At 42.5% G+C, this 16,988-nt stretch overlaps 2 protein-coding genes across 2 annotated transcripts in view; both read left to right on the top strand.

The window, feature by feature from the left end:
- Positions 1-8,160, top strand: part of LOC114641798 (N-acetyllactosaminide beta-1,6-N-acetylglucosaminyl-transferase) — a 79,912-nt gene extending 71,752 nt beyond the window's left edge. The window contains exons 2-3 of the mRNA XM_051928997.1: positions 1,390-1,476; positions 7,476-8,160. Coding sequence (XP_051784957.1) covers positions 1,390-1,476; positions 7,476-7,666 — 278 coding nt within the window. The 3' untranslated portion in view covers positions 7,667-8,160. The remainder of the gene's footprint in view (positions 1-1,389; positions 1,477-7,475) is intronic.
- Positions 1-16,988, top strand: part of tmem14ca (transmembrane protein 14Ca) — a 1,114,298-nt gene that overhangs the window by 908,857 nt on the left and 188,453 nt on the right. The gene's annotated exons all lie outside the window — the stretch shown is intronic.

Genomic DNA, 16,988 nt, shown 5'->3' with positions numbered 1-16,988 from the left:
TTTCAGTTTGGTGATAAAGTCGGAATTTGAGTTTAGCCAACTGCTTGAAAACAAGAGTGTCGTTACCAACAAAAAGACGAATATAAGCTGGCATGAGGGTAGAGGAGCTGCATCAGGTCTCCAAGCCTGCAACTGTCTGGGGTCTCAGGAGCCTTTGAGCAGGACAACACTTGCGTCAGACATGCTGCTTGTTTTGTGTTCTGTCCTCTGTGTCATGGTGATGGTGGCTCTGCAAATAAACCACAGCCTTGTGGGATCAGCTGGGTAGAGCGCAGCTCCCTGGTGCAGAGATTATCTCTGTAAACGCACAGCTTCAAAGAAATGGCACTGTTTGATCATTCAAAAGGACACAAAGTGAAAAAATAAAGGATGGGAGATAGATAGATAGATAGATAGATAGATAGATAGATAGATAGATAGATAGATAGATAGATAGATAGATAGATAGATAGATAGATAGATAGATAGATAGATGTGAAAGGCACTATATGATAGATAGATAGATAGATAGATAGATAGATAGATAGATAGATAGATAGATAGATAGATAGATAGATAGAGTGAAAGGCACTATATGATAGATAGATAGATAGATAGATAGATAGATAGATAGATAGATAGATAGATAGATAGATAGATAGATAGATAGATAGATAGATAGATAGATAGATAGATAGATAGATGTGACAGGCACTATATCACAGATAGATTATATTTCTTATGTTGTATTTATTTGATTTTGTGTCCCTTGTATGCCTCCACTATGTGAAGGTGACCAGTTAAACTAAAAGGCCAGACAATGGCGGCCCCACCAGACAGACAGCCCCTCCAGGATTCTCTCCTGCCTTGCGCCTGACGCTGCTGCTCTGGTCTGCGACTCCACAATCCTGAAGCGGAGGACTGAATGGCACTCGCTGTGTCACCTTTGGTCCTCAGAAGTGTAAAGAGACACTCGGTATAACTATGCCTCTGTCTGTCTCTGGTTTTCTTGCCCACCCCTCTCTCCCCTTTCTGGTGCCCAGCCTGCCATGCTGGTATTTTTAGTTCTTCTTCTATAAACACCAAGGTGACCTGAGTCACTCTATGCAAATATGTAAATCATTGTATTGAATATGTAAAGCAGGATGGAATGGTGTTGTCTTTAAAAGGCACTATATAGGCCTGTGCTGCGCCTGCTGCTGGTCACTTCTGTCTGCTTCTGTCATCCTGCCGGGGCACACACTGTTGACACATGGAAATTCGTGTTCTTTCCTCCACCAGTGACTTATAAGTCAGTGTCTGCTAAATAAATCCATTCTAATTCAGCATGCAAATGTGCTGTAGGGACTCGTGTGTTTGTGTAAACGGAGTGACAGCTGAGTCACCAAGTGGTCTCTTTATGTTTTACAGATGCGCCCAACTCTATGCCTTCTGCAGCCTGGGAAGGAAACTTAAAATGCATAAAATGGAGCGATCAGAAGCACGACGGCTGTCACGGTAAGGATGGTTGAGCACATGCAGAAGGTGACATTGAGGGGCTTGGGGGTTTATCCTGTCTAATGTATGACTTGATGGATGTCCCACCGATAACAAGAGATGTTCTGGTATCTACCATTCAAGGGCTGGCTGTCCTTCTCCTAACTATCTCCTCTCTGGTCAGAATCATGGAGAGTGGTAACCATTCCCAGGACCCTTTGGGATGAAGTCAAATTACACCTCACCTGGATGGGGTCTCAGAGTGCTAGAGCACGGTGATGTGATGAGAATGTGCCACCCTGAGTGAACTCACAGTTAGTTTTCATGACACACAAGTTAACAAATGAAAAAGCAGACTAGAGAGACGAAAAGGAAAACCTTCAATCTGGGATAGAAGTGTGAAATTGACAAAAGAGAATGAGCATTACCTGCTAAGTAAAAAAAAATACATAGAATAAAGATGGCCTGGTGGCTCAGTGAATAACACTGCCTTCAAACAGCATGTGAATAGCAGGTAATTATCTGGGTGGGATGTGCTGTTACTGATGCCCTGTTCCTCTCACTGTCACATTTTTTGAACCTTGACAGCCTTTAAGAAGTTACTGGAGGAGATTTTGGGACATCCTAATAAGTTCTAACTCAAACACTTAAGTGCAAAAGTGACGTAAATAACACATTAAAAATAACTTGCCTAAATTCTAGAAGAATCATAAATAAATCATGGGAGTTTTATTTGTTTGCAACGGAGTATAACTATGATATTCAAGCAATAAGAGAAAACTGTCTAAAGAGCAAAGACGGCAGTGACTAGAACATAGAGGGGGGACATGTGATATAAGAAGGAACCACAGAGCAGAAATGGAGGGGAGGTGGCTGTTTGTGTCAAGCAGAATTTCTATTCAAGTCCTCTTCAGCTGAATGAAGATCCCCATCTTAGTGAGGACGTCTGGATTCACCTGGAAAGCATTAAGGAAAGAGGCCTCATTGTAGGAGTGTGTTATAGACCAGGGGTTCCCAAACTCTGTCCTGGGGACCCCCTGTGGCTGCAGGTTTTTCTTCCAGCCAAAATTCACAATTAGTGATGATAATTGATCTTATTTATTTAGATTGTCTTTTTTTACCTTCTCTTATTCTGCCTTTAGAAAAGCGTAACAGTATGATTTTTACATTTGTAAGACACTATGGGGTTCGCTCCCTGCTCGCTTCGCTCTCCAACCCCCCTGCCCTGCGCTACATGCCAGCCACTTCACATCTCTGCCACTCACGTTGTGAAGTGGGGGGCTGAACGCACCCCAAGGAGACCCGGTCGCTCCTCTGAAACCCCCTCTTAAACAGTGATACAGTGGGAAGCAAATACCGTTTTTATCTAAACTCCTCTTTCCTCAATTAGCTCTGCTGCTGCCGTGCCGCGTGATCTGTATCTCGTGTGGCACTTCGAACATTTAAAAGCCTGTACAGCAGCTGTCCTAATCTTTGTCTTTTATTTCCGGCCCCGGGCCTGGTTAAATCTCTTGGAACAAAGTCTTGTTTTGCGGGACGTGAGTGCTTGATATATTATTTAGTTTATAATTTAAAACGGAAAATGAATCTGAAAATCTAACGTCACATTAAAGTTCGATAAATTCTGAAAAGAATGATACCAAACATATATATGTAGGTGGGTGGCATGGTGGCACAGTGGTAGCACTGCTGCATCGCAGTTAGGAGACCCGGGTTCGCTTCTCGGGTGATCCCTCCATGGAGTTTGCATGTTCTCCCTGGGTCTGCGTGGGTTTCCTCCCACAGTCCAAAGACATGCAGGTTAGGTGCATTGGCCATCCTAAATTGTCCCGTGTGGGTGTGTGTGTGTGTGTGCGCCCTGCCCAGGGTTTGTTTCCTGCCTTGTGTCCTGGGATTGGCTCCTGTGACCCTGTAGTTAGGATATAGCGGGATGGATATATATAGGTTTTAAAATAAGCCCGATTTAAAGCGTAACATAAAATTGTTGCACTTTTAGGATTAGGATTCTATATAGAGAGAGTAGATTTAGAGATATTTCTACTTTTGCTTTAAACGTTTACCCATTGTTTGATGTTGTCCTGTTGTTTCGTTATTTTTTTGTGCAGTTCGCACCCTTCATTGGATCCTAATAATGATAATTAAAACAAACAGAACTGACAGCCAGGTAAACCACACTGAATGATAAAGGCTCACGTCAGACCCACTAATTAGCAGATAATAAATGAAGCCTGGAAAAGCAGAATGAAAATCAGGCTGAAAAGTTGTTAAAAAGTTTAAAAATAAACCAACTATCCCCTTATAACTGATTAATACATCTCTCTATTATATAAAATAAATCCTGCGACGCATCAAGACTTTTTGGAAGAATTTTTCAAATCCTGCAAGACGAGACTTTGGCCATGAGATTTTATCAAGTCCCGCCCTCCTCTCAAACCACGCCCTCTCGTGGTCCTCTCACCTCTCATTGGTGTCAATGCTTTTGTCAGACTCACTTCCTGCACTCTCGGCTCTTATAAATTTTAAGTTCCCAATTAAAGAAGATGAATTATGTCCAAATCTTATTGAAGAATTTCATCCTGAAGGGTTATCAACACAAGAAATGAGTACACTGGCAATCCTAGCACTGAGAAACGATGAAGTCAAATGAATTAACGTGAAAATTGTTGATCGGTTACACGGCAAATTGGTTAAATGCGTATCAACAGACTCTGCTGAAGCAGTTGGTGGTGATGGTGTGGAAGATGAAAACATCAACTTACAATATCACGAAAAATATCTACAAGCGTTAACACCGTCTCATCTTCCACCAGCTGAATTACTGTTGACAGAAGGACGTATCGTAACGTTATTACGTCATTTATGTCTGAGTGATGGGCTCTGCAATAGGAGAAGATTAGTTGTATTGTAAAATGGGCAAGCAATTCTGACATGTTACATTTTAACAGGCGACAAGAAAGGTAATGGAGTCCATCTAACATGAGACACCACAGGAGATCTCGATATGACATTTGTATTAAAACGTTTACAGTTTCACGTTAGAATAACATTTGCTATGACAATTAACAAATCACAGGGACAAACATTTGAAAAAGTCGGTTTATTTATTAGAGAGAAAGAAACAAAATTCACTCCCGGGCAGTTATATGTTGTGATGTCACGAATCAAATTTGAGTGCGATATTAACAAAAACTTAATTCCAAATATTGTTTTTACTGAAGTTTTACAGTAAGCGTGTTGTGTGTTAATTTCAAAGCCAAAACAGAACAAAAACGTATAACGCAACGAAAAACTCTTAACGCAACATGAAACATCATTTATTACATTTTACTATTTTTTACTACGGTTAATTAATCACTGTAATGTAAAGTTAGTAATGTATTTAGTTCTACTATGCAAATGTAACAATTCAACAGAAAATAACAATCTGTTGTGACACTAGGGGTCGCTGTTGCCCCGTGTAACCCACAGACAAAACGTTCAAGACTCCAGGTAAAAGCACCAAGAAGTAATTTTTAATTATTTCCTTCAATAAAGCGTTCCAAAGCACCTCCACCACCATGAACAATAATCAATAATAATACAATAAATCAATCCTCCACTCCTCCCAGCAGCTCCGTCACTCTACCACCCAACTCCGGCTCCGCTTGCTGGGTTTCCCATAGTCCTTTATATAGTCCGTGACCCGGAAGTGCTTCTGTCCTTCTGTCCATGTGATTCCATTGCACTTCCGGGTCAGATGAAAACTCTTATTTTTCTTCAGCCCGGAAGTACTTCAGTTCTTCCGTCCCCGTGACTTGGGAGTACTTCCGGGCTATAGTGAAAATAGAAATCCCTGTGTCTCCCTGCAGCGTCACCCGATGGCACCCACGGCACCCAGCAGGGCTGTGAAGTAGAACTTCATCTCCCACGATGCCCAGCGGGAATCCGGGGCATCTCCATGCTGCAGGGAGGACTCCAACTAGCAGCCTGGGTGTGCTGGCCGGGATTAAACTGCCGGCCATCTCTCACACTGTTTAAATTATACATCCGCTTCCCCATACGCGAGCTATAGAGCCGTGAAGTGACTAGCGCGTAGTCACGGGGATTGGCCAGCGAAACAAGCAGGGGGAAAAGCCCCCTCGTAATTTAATAAAAAATGAACCAGCTTAGTTTTGTTATTTCTCCATTGACTCCAAAACATCGAAACTGGGAACTATCAGCTGACTTAATTAGGCGAGGAGTCCAATTAAAAAGCAGACGTTGGTTGTAACAAAAACCTGCAGCCACAGGGGGGTCCCCAGGACTGAGTTTGGGAAGCACAGTTATAGGCCACCCAATGGAGACAGATGTTTGAATGCGCATCTTTTTAGTAATTTTAAAAAGGCAAAGGGGGCTTTAACGACCTGAATATTAACTGAGCTCACCTTGCAAATAGCGGACAACTTTTTTCGACGTAATCAGTGACTGTTTTATAGCACGTTATGTTAAAGCACCCAACATGAGGTGACTCCTTGTCTGGATTTAGACATTTTGTAACAATCGGGATAGAATTGAGGGATGTAGAGGTGATTGGACCACTAGGGTCATGTGACCATAATAACTGAATTCTCAGTGTTTTGGAAGATTTCAGATTTAAGCTAAAACTGTGAGGTTTAACTTGGGCAGGACAAATTTTGAATATATATTTTACATATATTTCATTTTGTAAGAATATACAGCTGGGGTGCTGTGCCTCATAATGTCAGGTGAAGAAGTTTCATTGACATGTTTAGATTCCTGTGTTTTTTGATTTATAATTTTGATTCCTGGATATTCGGACCCCTTGCATTTTCTTGGTTGGTTTCTGTTTCCATGTTGCTGGGATTTATTTGCTGTTGACGTAAAACCTTCTTTTGCTTTGCCTTTTATTATTCCCTTTTTGTTTAGGGTTAAGCACAGGGCACGCTAAGGGGGTAACGTGACGGGCGTAACGTGACGGACGGCAGCTACGCTCTGTTGTGAGTTCCTGCAGGTGACGAAGCTTCAGTGATGCTGACTTGTGCTTGTGAGATGCTCCGTGTTGCTCTTCTTCTAATTGGTTTTTCTCCTCCGACTTGACAGGACTGAGCTCCGCTGCAAATTCGATTTCATGAGACTCGTTTCTCTGACTTTCATAGGATTGCTAAGGCCTACAGTGCCATCTAGAGGAATTGTGTTGTAAAGCAGGTTTAAGAAAAGTATCTGAAATACGAGGTGAGGTCTACCTACAGGCCTATGAGGTCAGTCACATCAACGCACATAACGTCGGTCACCAAAACGTTCTGTGACGTCACTCTCGACAACAGCGGTCTGGCTGCAAACGTTCAGAGCTCAGCGATTCAGAAGTTCCAAATTCCGATTGCATGTTTACGTCACCTGACTTGCTCGACGGTGGTCAGTAAACCTCCCAAACAACCCTAATTTTAACCACAGGGAGCGCTAAGGGGGTACGGTGACGGGTTGTGAGTTCCTGCAGGTGACAAAGCTTCAATGATGCCGACTTGGGCTTGTGAGATGCTCCGTGTTGCTCCTCTCCTAATTGGTTTGTCTCCTCCGACTTGACAGGACTGAGATCCGCTGCAAATTCGATTTCACGAGATTCGTTTCTATGACTTTCATAGGATTGCTAAGGGCTACAGTGCCATCTAGAGGAATTGTGTTGTAAAGCAGGTTTAAGAAAAGTATCTGAGATACGAGGTGAGGTCTACCTACAGGCCTATGAGGTCAGTCACGTCAATGCACACAACGTCGGTCACCAAAACGTTCTGTGACGTCAGCTCTGTCAACGTTCAGAGTTCAGCGATTCAGAAGTTCCAAATTCCGATTGCACGTTTATGTCACCTGACTTGCTCGACGGAGGTCAGTAAACCTCCCAAACGACCCTACCACAGGGAGCGCTAAGGGGGTACAGTGACGGGTTGTGAGTTCCTGCGGGTGACGAAGCTTCAGTGATGCTGACTTGTGCTTGTGAGATGCTCCGTGTTGCTCCTCTTCTAATTGGTTTGTCTTCTCCGACTTGACAGGACACTACGTGAGAGGAATCTGCATATACGGCACCAGGGACCTCATGACTCTGTTTCAGGCCCGCTGTTTGTTTGCCAATAAATTTGAACTGCAAAAATATCCTCCGACGGTCGAATGCTTGGAGCTGCGAATCCGAGAGATGGCGTTGAACCAGAGCGGCACTGATGTGGAAACAGACTGGTATTTTTAAATTATTTTACCTTTGTAAAAAGTGTTGATGAAAGGACATACATGACATTATTTATTGAGGAAAAAAATAAATTAAATATTTATTTTGTTATTTACATTTTTTGTTTTGGGAACAAATTAAAAAATCATTTAAGGATCCATTTTCCTCCAATTCACATAAAGGCAATGGCAACGGCTGGCACTGAGGAGCCTTATGGTTTAATTTTAAATAATTCTGTGCAGATGCAGATGCTGCATACTTTAAAAGCATCGTTCACTGTGAAACTTGAAGACAGGCGGGTGAAATCAACCAAGGAGCTGGACTCGAAACTGTTGAGGCCAAACGTTCAAAATCCCACCGCTGCCTCAAAGGACCTGCCTTTTGTGACTTTGTGATTTGTGACGCTATTCAATGAGACAAGGTGCTACACAGAATAAAGACAATTGATGTACACATTGATCACTTTTGAAATTCTCCTTCTACTGAGTAACCATTAAAATTGACCTGTTTGCTCATTGTTATTGTTCTTGTTCAATTCTTTATTCTTGTTCAGTTATTACCCATGATTCCTGTGTTGTTATTCTGTTTGGCTCACAAAACTCAAGAACTGACGCCAAGAACCAGGTTTGCAAGGCCCCAGGTACGACCGAGCAACACAATTTTCAGAAAAGGATAAAGTACAGTGGTGCCTCGGTTTGCGAATATAATTCGTTCTGGAAACGTGCGTGTAATCCAAAGCACTCGTATATCAAAGCAAATAATGGAAACTCAGACGATCCGCTCCACAACCCAAAGATATTCGCATAAAAATGATTAATACAAAATATAAAGTAAAAAAATACGTCAAACAAATTAACCTGCACTTTACCTTTGAAAAGAATCGTGGCTGGTGTGAGGGAGACGAGAGGGGAGGAGGAGGAGGACGGCGACTTTCACTCTAAATAACAGAATCCCTGCTGTTCTGTTGGTTCTCTGGAATCTTCTTCTTGTTTTGTGACTTTAACAAGAAGCCTCTCCAATAATTCTTTGCATTTCTATAGCGCTTTTCTCATTACTCAAAGCGCTCAGCAATTGCAGGTTAAGGGCCTTGCTGAAGGGCCCAACAGAGCAGAGTACCTTTTGGCATTTACGGGATTCGAACCGGCAACCTTCCGATTGCCAGGGCATATCCCTAGCCTCAGAGCCACCACTCCGTCCAATGACAGTCACTGTTTGCCTGAAGAGTCACTACACTTGGACACAAAATTTAAAAAATTGTTTTACGCGCGGTAACGTTTCTAAACTCTTTTGGGATTCCACCCAATGGGATGACACGCATACAGAAGCAACCGCAGGCTCACAGCGCTGTAGCAGTTCGGCGTAAAAGCGAATCAGAAAAGATCGCGGTCATGCTATAAGCGCCTGCCGTCGATGGGTGATGCAAGGAACATTAGAAATGCGCAGGGCACAGGATTACTTAGCCACTAACCCGGCCATGACCCTGCCTGATTGCTGTGTCTGTGTAGAGGAGAGTGGCAGACCCCGCTCCAATAAATAACCGCGCTGTTGCTGTTTCACGCTCAGTAAAGCTGGTGACGCTAAAGTACTGACACTCTTGGGGTGCAAGACTCACACATTACAACACACACACACACACGAGGTCACAATGCTACAGTATACACTCGTATGGATGTTGACGATATATGAGTGAGGCACGCCGACTGAGACCGAACATGGGAGATGATTACCGACAATCGCGCAGTGGGATCACGTTGTGATCATGTGACGCTCGGCAGACAAAGCGTACTACTCGTGTTGCAAGACCTCGCTCGTTTATCAAGTTAAAATTTATTAAAAATTTTACTTATCTTGCACAACACTCGCAGACCAAGTTACTCGCAATTTAAGGTTTTACAACAACAACAACATTTATTTCTATAGCACATTTTCATACAAAAAGTAGCTCAAAGTGCTTTACATAATGAAGAAAAGAAAAATAAAAGACAAAATAAGAAATTAAAATAAGACAACATTAGTTACCATAGAATAAGAGTAAGGTCCGATGGCCAGGGTGGACAAAAAAAACAAAAAAATAAACTCCAGAAGGCTGGAGAAAAAAATAAAATCTGTAGGGGTTCCAGGCCACGAGACCACCCAGCCTCTGGGCATTCTACCTAACAAAAATGAAAATAGTCCTCTTTGTAGTTAGGGTTCTCACGGAGTCACTTGATGCTGATGGTCATACAGACTTCTGGCTTTTAATCCATCCATCATTGTTGGAACATCATGGTGCTTTGAGTACAAAAGGACACCGGAAAAGGAAACAGAAGAGAGAGTAGGGGTTAGTACAGATTTAAGAGCCACCATGAATAGTTATTATAATGAGTTGGATATACAGAGTATCAGGATTTAAATTACAGTGAAGTTATCAGAAGGCCATGTTACAGTAATGTGTTTTCAGTAGTTTTTTAAAGTGCTCCACTGTATCAGCCTGGTGAATTCCTACTGGCAGGCTATTCCAGATTTTAGGTGCATAACAGCAGAAGGCCGCCCGCCTCACCACTTCTTTTAAGTTTTGCTCTTGGAATTCTAAGGAGACACTCATTTGAAGATCTAAGGTTGCAATTTGGAATATAAGACGTCAAACATTCCGATATATAAGATGGAGCAAGATTATCGAAGGCTTTATAAACCATAAGCAGAATTTTAAAGTCAGTCCTGAATGACACAGGTAACCAGTGTAGTGACATCAAAACTGGAGAGATGTGCTCAGATTTTCTTTTCCTGGTAAGGATTCTAGCAGCTGCATTCTGCACTCGTTGCAAACGATTGATGACTTTTTTGGGTGGTCCTGAGAGGAGTGCGTTACAGTAATCTAGTCGACTGAAAACAAACGCGTGAACTAATTTCTCTGCATCTTTCAATGATATAAGAGGTCTAACTTTTGCTATGTTTCTTAAGTGAAAAAATGCTGTCCTAGTAATCTGATTAATATGCGATTTAAAATTTAGATTACAGTCAACAGTTACCCCTAAGCTTTTTACCTCCATTTTGACTTTTAATCCTAATGTATCCAGTTTATTTCTAATAGCCTCATTGTATCCATTATTGCCAATCACTAAGATTTCGTTTTTTTCTTTATTTAATTTGAGAAAGTTACTATTCATCCATTCTGAGATACAAGTGAGACATTGTGTTAGCGAATCAAGAGATTTAGGGTCATCAGGTGCTATTGATACATACAGCTGTGTGTCATCAGCATAGCTGTGGTAGCTCACGTTGTGTCCCGAGATAATCTGACCTAATGGAAGCATGTAGATTGAGAAGAGCAGCGGACCCAGGATAGAGCCTTGTGGAACACCATATAGAATATCATGTGTCTTTGAGTTATAATTACCACAACTAACAAAGAATTTTCTCCCTGCCAGGTAGGATTCAAACCAATTTAAGACACTGCCAGAGAGGCCCACCCATTGACTAAGGCGATTTCTAAGAATATTATGATCAATGGTGTCAAATGCGGCTCTCAGATCTAAAAGGATGAGAACAGATAAATGGCCTCTGTCTGCAATGCAAGTCATTGACTACTTTAACGAGTGCAGTTTCTGTGCTGTGATTTGTTCTGAAACCTGACTGAAATTTATCAAGAATAGCATGTTTATTAAGGTGCTCATTTAACTGTATAATGACTGCCTTCTCTAGAATTTTACTTAAGAAAGGCAGGTTAGAGATGGGTCTAAAATTTTCAAGAGCAGAGGGGTCGAGATTATTTTTCTTAAGTAGGGGTTTAACTACTTACTTTACTGTACTTTAAATACAAAAATCCAGAAAGGGAGAGGGGAGCTGTGAAAGCCCTGGCCCAAATGATTAAACCAAATTATGTTTTAAAGAGGGCGGCACGGTGGCACAGTGGGTTCACTTCCCGGGTCCTCCCTGCGTGGAGTTTGCATGTTCTCCCCGTGTCTGCGTGGGTTTCCTCCAGGCGCTCCGGTTTCCTCCCACCGTCCAAAGACATGCCGGTTAGGTGGATTGGTGATTCTAAATTGGCCCTAGTGTGTGCTTGGTGTGTGTGTGTCCTGCGGTTGGTTGGCGCCCTGCCCGGGATTGGTTCCTGCCTTGCGTCCTGTGTTGGCTGGGATTGGCTCCAGCAGACCCCCGTGACTCTGTGTTCGCATTCAGCGGGTTGGAAAATGGATGGATGGAAAGGATGTTTTAAAGATTTACTCACAAAGAGACCCAAGTTTGCATCTCCCTGTGCGGGTCTGCATTTTCTCTCTTTGTCTGCATGGCTTTTGTTGAAGCAGATTCGACAGCACGGACCCCCTCAGCCCCAACGAAGGCACTCGGAGTCTCAGGACAGGCAGCAGAGTCGAGCTTTATTGTACGGCACACATACAGACTCAATTCGGACAATCTGAGCAATTAGCGAATATGGTGATCTTGTATTTATTACAATTCTTATCCCAAAATTCCCCCTCTTTCCTCAATTTCCCATCATCTGCTTTACAGAGTTTCTAATAATGATGACCTCGCTCAGCAGCTTTTCTCATAACAATCACCAGGAGTGGCAGACGTTCTCATAACAATTTACCCTTCACTGTCTGTTTCTTCACTAAAGTCCCTTTGGTGAGTGTCACCTAATCACTCCTCCCTAATCCTGAGCTGTTAAAGATTGAGGGACTTTGGACTTTAGTTCTCACCACTACTTTGGACTCAGTAGGACCCAACTGTGAAAACTGGACAGCTTACCTGATAATTCAATTAATGTTTACTTGTTGCACTGGCATCTCTTAAGGCCGACGTAATAGGCAATGGTGCCAGTTAGGTGGCAGCACGCAGCTTCACTGATGAGGACTAAGCTGTGGACAGCCTTGGCGTGGCTCCTCTTGACTACTTGAAATCAAAGTATAGGCCCTTAACAAATCATTCTTACATAGTTTAAATCTCTTCTGTAACTTTATTATTATTATTCATAAAGAGGCACAAGCATATAAACTTAAATGCTCCTTTAACCTACATATACTGCTCAAAAAATGAACCCTTTTTAATGAGAGTGTAGCATCAAGTCAATGACACTTGTGGGCTGTTGATCTGCTCAGTGAAGCAGCAGAGGGACTTGTTCATCACTTTCAGCTGCTTTGGGGCACTAGAGCGGGGGGCAACAATGAGGTGACCCCCAAAACAGGAATGAATGGGTTAACAGCTGGAGGGTGCCCACGGATATTTTCCCCTCCTCATCTGTTTTGTCACTCATTTTTGCATTTGGCTACAGTCAGTGTCACTACTGGTAACATGAGGCCATACCTGGACCCTACAGAGGTGGCACAGGTAGTCCAACTTCTCCAGGATGGCAGGCACATCAATACGTGGCACTGCTGTGAAAGTTTGCTGTGTCTCCCGGCACAGTCTCAAGAGCATGGAGGAGATTCCAGGAGACAGACAGGCAGTTCCTCTAGGAGAGCTGGACAGGACCCCTCATAGAAGGTCCTTAACCCATCAGCAGGACCCACCAGTATCTGCTCCTTTGGGCAAAGAGGAACAGGATGAGCATTGACAGAGCCTACAAAATGACCTCTAGAAGGCAGGCAGGCCACTGGTGTGAATGTCTCTGAGCAAACAATCAGAAACAGACTTCATGAGGGTGGTCTGAGGGCCCGACTATATCCTCTAGTGGGCACCGTGGAGCTCAATTGGCATTTGCCATAGAATAGCAGAATACCTGGGAGTGAATGAAGGGGATGGGATACAACACACCAAAATGAGAGAAAAGATCAAGAAGGAGTACTACTGAAGAGTACAATACAATACAATTTATTTTTCTATAGCCCAAAGTCACACAAGAAGTGGGCTTTAACAGGCCTTGTCTTTTGACAGGCCCCCCCAGCCTTTACTCTATAGGGTGGTCCAGATCTAACTATGCAATGTTTAATGCAATGCAGGAAAACAATGCAAGACAAAAGAATTGTTCGAAATATCTTGTAATAAACGAATGCAAGGCAGGTGCTGCCATCTATTGGCAACAAAATTTTTTTTTTGTGAATTCTCTATGTAATAAACTTAAGTTATAGCGTAATGAAAATTGCATAATTAGATCTGGACCTCCCTGTATAAGAAGACAAGGGAAAACTTCCCCCCAAAAAAAACTCTTGTAGGGGAAAAGATGGAAGAAATCTTAGGAAAGGCAGTAGGTTGGGCGTACAGTGGGTGTCAGAAAAATGGGGGTCAATACAACACAATACACAGAACAGAACACAAGTCATCCTCAATAGAATATAATATGACAAGTACAGAGCAGAATTCCACAGTAGGTGACATCCCACAATTGGATTTGGATTTGTTCAGAGTCCTGGAGACCTCGGCCATTAAGCTGCGTCCCCCATATTGGCCATTCCAGTCAGCACTGGGCCAGTTGAAGAAGAAACCATGACAGCCTTTAAGAAGAATCTCGATGAGATGGTGGGACAGGCTTAGCTATTAGCTAAACCTATCTATCTATCTATTATATAGTGCCTTTCATATCTATCTATCTATCTTTCATATAGCAACTTTCATATCTATCTATTATATAGTGCCTTTCATATCTATCTATCTAGCACCACCATCTTAAATAGGGAAACACAATGAAGAAACATTATGTCTATCTATCTATCTATCTATCTAAACAGAAGGGCCTCATGGAGTGAATGGTCTCCTCTCATTTCTCAAATTTCTTATGTTCTTATGCTTAAAATTAATATTTACACAATCTGGGGCAAGAAATGAATTACACAAACTTATACAGTCATATGAAAAAGTTTGTGACCCCCTCTCAGCCTGCATAATAATCGACTCTCCTTTCAACAATAAAGATATCAGTGGTCTGTCTTTCATTTCCTAGGAGTACTGCGGTGTTTTCCAAACAAAGATTTTTAGTGACGCAGTATTTAGTCGTATGAAATTAAATCAAATGTGAAAAACTGGCTGTGCACAAATGTGGGTCCCCTTGTCATTGTGCTGATTTGAATGCCTGTCACTGCTCAATGCTGATTGGTTGGATGAGCTCGTTAAGCCTTGAACTTCATAGACAGGTGTGTCCATCATGAGATATAAAGGTATTTAAGGTGGTCAATTACAAGTTGTGCTTCCTTCCCTTTGACTCTCCTCTGAAGAGTGACAGCATGGGATCCTCAAAGCAACTCTCCAAACATCTGAAGACAAAGATTGTTGAGTCTCCTGGTTTAGGGGAAGGCTACAAAAAGCCATCTCAGAGGTTTAAACTGTCAGTTTCTGTAACTGTAAGGAATGGAATCAGGACATGGAAGGCCACAGGCACAGTTGCTGTTACACCCAGCAGGTCTGGCAGGCCAAGAAAAATACAGGAGTGGCATATGAGCAGGATTGTGAGAATGGTGACAGACAACTCACAGATCACCTCCAAAGAGCTGCAAGAACATCTTGGTGCAGATGGTGTATCTGTACATCGTTCTACAATTCAGCGCATCTGTATGGCAGGGTGATGAGAAAGAAGCCCTTTCTGCACTCACGTCACAAACAGAGTCGCTTGTTGTATGCCAATGCTCATTTAGACAAGTCAGATTAATTTTGGAACAAAGTGCTTTGGACTGATGAGACACAAATGGAGTTATTTGGTCAGAACAAAAAGAACTTTGCATGATGGAAGAAAAACACCACATTCCAAGAAAAACACCTGCTACCTACTGTCACATTTGGTGGAGGTTCCATCAGGCTGTGGGGCTGTGTGGCTAGTTAAGGGACTGGGGCCCTTGTTAAAGTCGAGGGTCGGATGAATTCAACTCAATATCAACAAATTCTTCAGGATAAGGTTCAAGCGTCAGTCACAAAGTTGAAGTTACGCAGGGGTTGGATATTCCAACAAGACAATGACCCAAAACACAGTTGGAAATCTACAAAGGCATTCATGCAGAGGGAGAAGTACAATGTCCTGGAATGGCCGTCACAGTCCCCTGACTTGAATATCATCGACAATCTATGGGATGATTTGAAGCAGGCTGTCCATCAAATTGAACTGAACTGGAGAGATCTTGTATGAAGAATGGTGAACAAGACCTCCATCCAGAATCAGACACTCATCAAATGCTATAGGAGGACAGCGTCTAGTGGACAAAAGGAGGCTCAACTAAGTATTGATGTCATATCTCTGTTGGGGGGCCCACATTTATGCACCTGTCTAATTTTGTGATGATGCATATTGCATATTTTCTGTTAATCCACTAAACTTCATGTCACTGCTGAAATCCAACTGTGTCCATAAGGCATGTCAGATAGTAAAATGAAGTTCAGCCAATGAGAAACAAAAATCCAAAGAATTAAGAGGGGTTCCCAAACTTTTTCATATGACTGTACTTCATAACATTCATAACTGCAGCACCCCCTGGCAGCGCCTGTGGAACCCAACTGGGCTGCACCAAACTCCAATTCCCATGAAGCCCTGTGGGAGTCCGAGGCACCGCTGCAATCCAGGGGTGTAGCAGATTCCAGGACGTCCCACACCAGTGGCACTCATAGCAAAACAAAGACTGGATCTACGTCTGCAGAAAATGCTTTATTTGGACTTTGGAAATGTATTGTTACGGCGTAAGCGTTCACATTCAAAATGCTTCATGCAGAAAATTAAAATGACCTTCCAGGGGACTGAATAGTTTTGCACGACACAGTACTTTATTTTTTTTTTATTTTTTACAAAGTTATAAAAAGTCCTGTATTCGCTTTGTCATTCTGGGGTGTTGCGTGTTGTTTGCTGAGGGAAAAATAAGCTGAAATGATTTTAGGACAAGACTGTAACAGAACAAAATGCTACAAAAGTGCCAGCCTCTGTGTGCTTATTCATTGGGTGGGTGTCTTTTATTGCTATTCTGTTGTTGTCATTGTTCTGAGGGGACAGGAAAGTCAGGATTTCATTGTGATGTGTACACAAGGCAAAACACAAAAAACCTGAAAGGTGGTGTCAGCCATGTTGCCCAGTTCTTTTATTTTAATTAAATTGGTGTCAAATTACAGACATGGGCAAATTTGTTGATACCCCTCCATGAAAAGAGAAGACCCCACAATTATCTCTGAAATAACTTGAAACTGACAAAGGTCATTGGCATCCATCATTGTTTTATGCTGTTTTGAACAAAAAAAAATCAAAGTTTTAGATTCGACACAAATGGAAATGGTGTGGACAATAATGACGGGACCCTTCACCTCGTACAACCTTTAGAGTTTGCAGTCCCTGCACATAAGCAATTCCTGGAGCTCTCCATGAGACTCCTGTCACCTGTCCACAGGTTGTTCGGCCCACTTGTCCTGCGTAAACTGCTCCAGGTGGGTCAGGTTTGAAGGGGGGTCTTCTTCACGTCTT

This window comes from Erpetoichthys calabaricus, chromosome 6, assembly GCF_900747795.2.
Source record: "Erpetoichthys calabaricus chromosome 6, fErpCal1.3, whole genome shotgun sequence".
Taxonomy (NCBI): domain Eukaryota; kingdom Metazoa; phylum Chordata; class Cladistia; order Polypteriformes; family Polypteridae; genus Erpetoichthys; species Erpetoichthys calabaricus.
This window is presented reverse-complemented; position numbering and strand designations above follow the sequence as displayed.